This window comes from Peromyscus eremicus, chromosome 9 (genome assembly GCF_949786415.1).
Source record: "Peromyscus eremicus chromosome 9, PerEre_H2_v1, whole genome shotgun sequence".
Lineage (NCBI taxonomy): Eukaryota > Metazoa > Chordata > Mammalia > Rodentia > Cricetidae > Peromyscus > Peromyscus eremicus.
In genome coordinates this window covers 101,911,785-101,915,261 of record NC_081425.1, presented here as the reverse complement: position 1 = coordinate 101,915,261, position 3,477 = coordinate 101,911,785, and the positions used below count along the sequence as shown (strand labels likewise).

Here is a 3,477-nt window from a genome sequence, read left to right as displayed (position 1 = left end):
TCTCCCTCATTTCTAGCAGCACCTGCTGACCATTCTGGTCAGTAGAATACTGTCTCGAAGCATCACTGCCTGCCAAATAGAGAGAGGAAAGAAAGTCAGTAATTACTGTAGTAATTACCATCCTTACAGTGATGGTCCATGTATTATCTACTTGATTGTCTAAAGATTTTGCTGGTGCAGAGGGCAGAGCTGTTGGCAATATTCCAAAGCTTAGCTTTTTTGGAAAGATAGTTTTATTATTGTAGTTTGAGTAGTGGATGAAGCAAGAAGCAAGGGGGAAAACACCTTATGAATGCAGATATCCTACAAGCTTGAGTAGGAAATCTGGAGAAAGTAAGGTTGAAAGCTAAAATGTGGGTTCAAGTTCTGGCTTTTCTCTTGTTACAGGGTGACATTAGACCTTCTACCTGAATCTGAACTGTTTCCCCACAGGTTTATGTTTTGATAGCTCAGTGCTAGCTAGTGGCACTACTTTGGGAGTTTGTACAATCTTAAGGAATTGGGGCCTCCCTGGAGGGAGTAGGTTGCTGATGGGGAGCGGTGTCTTTGGGAGGTGTTACCCATCCTCTGGTTCCTGGCATGCCCCTTGCTCCTGCCACTATAAAAATACCTGTCCTTTGTCACGTGCACGTATGTGTGCAGTGATTTTGTGTATTCTTGTATGACACTGGGTAAACCAAAAGGCCATTCGTTAGGCTTGTTCATTTTGCCAGTGCACTAGGTCCAACTTTGACACATGTCAAGTTTAGGAATGTTAAAAGAACTGATTAGTTTTCTTGCAATTGGACAATTTTTACTGAATCTAAGATACTTATATTCTTTGACTAGACAATTCAGAACATTGAAAAGTGATTCATCCTGTTTATTCTCTTGTCCAGAAGAAATATACAATGAAGAGGGTGTGGTGTAGTGACACAGACAGGAAGCATAAAAAAAAAAGAATCATGGGTTCAAGATGCTATTCGTATCTTTTAAGGGATGATATTCCTCTATAATTTAGCTGAGAGAAATGTGGAGAGCAAAGGAAACCTGAGTGAATAAAATCTTGAGTGAATGTATGTTGTTGATATGGGCACAGCCAGGTTAAGGACCCCAAAGCCTCAGATTTATGGGTAAATAGAAAAGCCTTCCCACCCAGTGTGAGGCTTAGGGGGCTAGGAAAGCCTTCCATTGGTCAATGTGTGAATGCTGAGAGCATGAGCAGAAAATGTCCATGATAGCTTTCTCCCACCAGATATTTATAGCTGAAAGAGTAATGCCCTATAGAGACCGCTCCTACTAAGATTAGCCAATCCTGTCTCCTTGATCGAGCCTACAATAACCCAGCCTCCCTATTCAACTATATAGAATATACATGCCAAGCTTCCTGGGTGCTACTGTTTCTCTATCAGAGAGCCCAGTACACCCAAATGCAGCTTTTCTGTTCATCTGTGTTTATATTTTCGTCTTCCTTTGCTGCCCCAGTCAGGTCCATCCCTGGAGCCATGTTGGATGTGACAGAAGGTTAAACAGGGTGCTTACTGCATTGGAGAAAACTGAACAGACAAAAGAGGAGCTTGGGAGGCACAGAGGGTGGACCTGTCACCAAATTGACACATAGAGGTTCTACATGACAAAATATGCCTAAGCCTAGGGTGGTTACCTGGTTTGTGCATGACTCTGGTGTTCTAGTTCTAGTAGCCTACATTGAGCTCCATGCTAACAAACACCTAACAAAATGCTTTTGTTAATAACAAATCAGTGTTTGTAGGATGAATAGTCTTTCCATTCAAGCTGAAGACATTGAGAGTTGCCTTCAAATATTTCTCTCCTTCTATAAAAGGACTTGATGGCTTAGAAGAAGGCATTGAAAGAGCATTGAGAATGCAGCCCCAGGACTGGGTGATCTGTTAGCATCCTGTTTGCTGTTGGCCAGACACTTGGACTAATTTTAAGTGTTTTTTTTTTTACTTTATTAAAATACTGAGTTTATTTCACATGTATACTTGTCTCCCTACCATTTCCACATCTGACCACCACTATTACTATGTCCTATTATAACATTCCATACATACTTAAAACCAAGTAAAGAGTGGAGTTCCATCCTTGAAAACTAAACAGACATTTTAGACAACACATTCTTGGCAATGGAAACTGGACAACATTTATCAAACACAGTAGGGAAAGTTCTCACTTTGCATTATAAAAAAAGACAGCCAGATATATCAACTGTTACAGAAATTAAGTAAGACAGAACTATTTCAAACTGTTTAAACCATTTTCTTAAAGAGACTTTCTCCACTGCCAGAGATCTTGAATAGCCTCCTGGTCAGTCATCTGGAAGCAATTCTTCACATAATTAATGAACTTGGCTTCCACTTTGGGAAGAGAACCACCTTTTTCTATACTTGCTTGCATTTTTGCCTTAATGTCTTCTACAGAACTAGGTCCTTTTGGTGTTTTAGGAGTTTTTTCCTGTTTTTTGAAAGACTCTTGACCCTTTGATCTTTGTGTTGATGGTTTTAAGTCTTTTCCATTTTGGTTTGATTTTTGTGCATTTTTGGCTGGGGTATCTCGTACAGATTTCTTCACTGGAACTTTTTCCTCAGCTTCCTCATCATCAAAATCACCATCATCATCATCTTCATCATCCTCATCATCTTCGTCGTCATCCTCATTGTCCTCGTCAAGTTTTACTTTTTTCTGCGGAAGCTTGTTACCACCTCCAGGAGTAGATCGTTTTCCAGACATACTTAAGAGCTTTACATCCTCCTCATCTTCATCTTCTGACTCTGCATCTTCCTCTACAGCTACTAGGTGCTGTCCACTAATGTGCACAGGCCTTGAATCACACTTCAACCTTAAGACCACAGGTGGTGTAATTTCAAAGCCCCCAAGAGAAACTGTTGATTGTACAGACATTTTCAAAGTTGCCAGTGTTACTTTAATTGGACTGCCTTCATAGTTCATTGCTTCTGCCTCTACGATGTGTAATTCGTCTTTTGCCCCTGCCCCTAAACTAACCATTCTTAGTGATATCTGGTGCTCATTCTCATCATTATCCACCTAAAAGTGATAATCCTTGTCAGCTTTTAGTTCACAACCACAAAGGTAGTTCTGAGGCCTGAGAGGGCTCATGTCCACGTCCATCGAGTCTTCCATGAGGTGGAGGCGCGCACTTCGGTGTCAGAGAAGTCGGGTGGAGGAAACTACCTACTGCTCCTTAGAACAGACATGCAGGATGGAATCACACCAGAGCTAATTTTAAGTGTTTTAACACTATCAGTATGCAATTAGAAGCCATGGACAGGCTGCCTAAGAAACTGCTACTGCTGTCTAAAAAGTTTTCAGAGTTTTTTTTCTTTTTTTTTCTTTTCTTTTTTCTTTTTAATCCACAGTCTTTTAATTATTGTATCTCTTCTATCTTTCTTGTTCCTAAATATATTGGCAAAATATTTCACCACTTAAATTTTTATTTATTTAGTTCTGGGTGCTGGG

General features: G+C 40.3%; 1 protein-coding gene across 1 annotated transcript; it reads right to left on the bottom strand.

The window, feature by feature from the left end:
* Positions 1 to 2,260: 2,260 nt before the first annotated feature.
* Positions 2,261 to 3,100, bottom strand: LOC131920166 (nucleophosmin-like). The gene has a single exon (XM_059274569.1). It carries the CDS (start codon positions 3,004 to 3,006, stop codon positions 2,263 to 2,265), a length of 744 nt encoding a protein of 247 aa, XP_059130552.1. The 5' UTR covers positions 3,007 to 3,100; the 3' UTR covers positions 2,261 to 2,262.
* Between the last annotated feature and the right edge of the window lie 377 nt (positions 3,101 to 3,477).

Excerpts from the sequence above, each read along its gene's own strand:
- LOC131920166 (XM_059274569.1), bottom strand. The coding sequence starts at position 3,006 with ATGGTTAGTTTAGGGGCAGGGGCAAAAGACGAATTACACATCGTAGAG.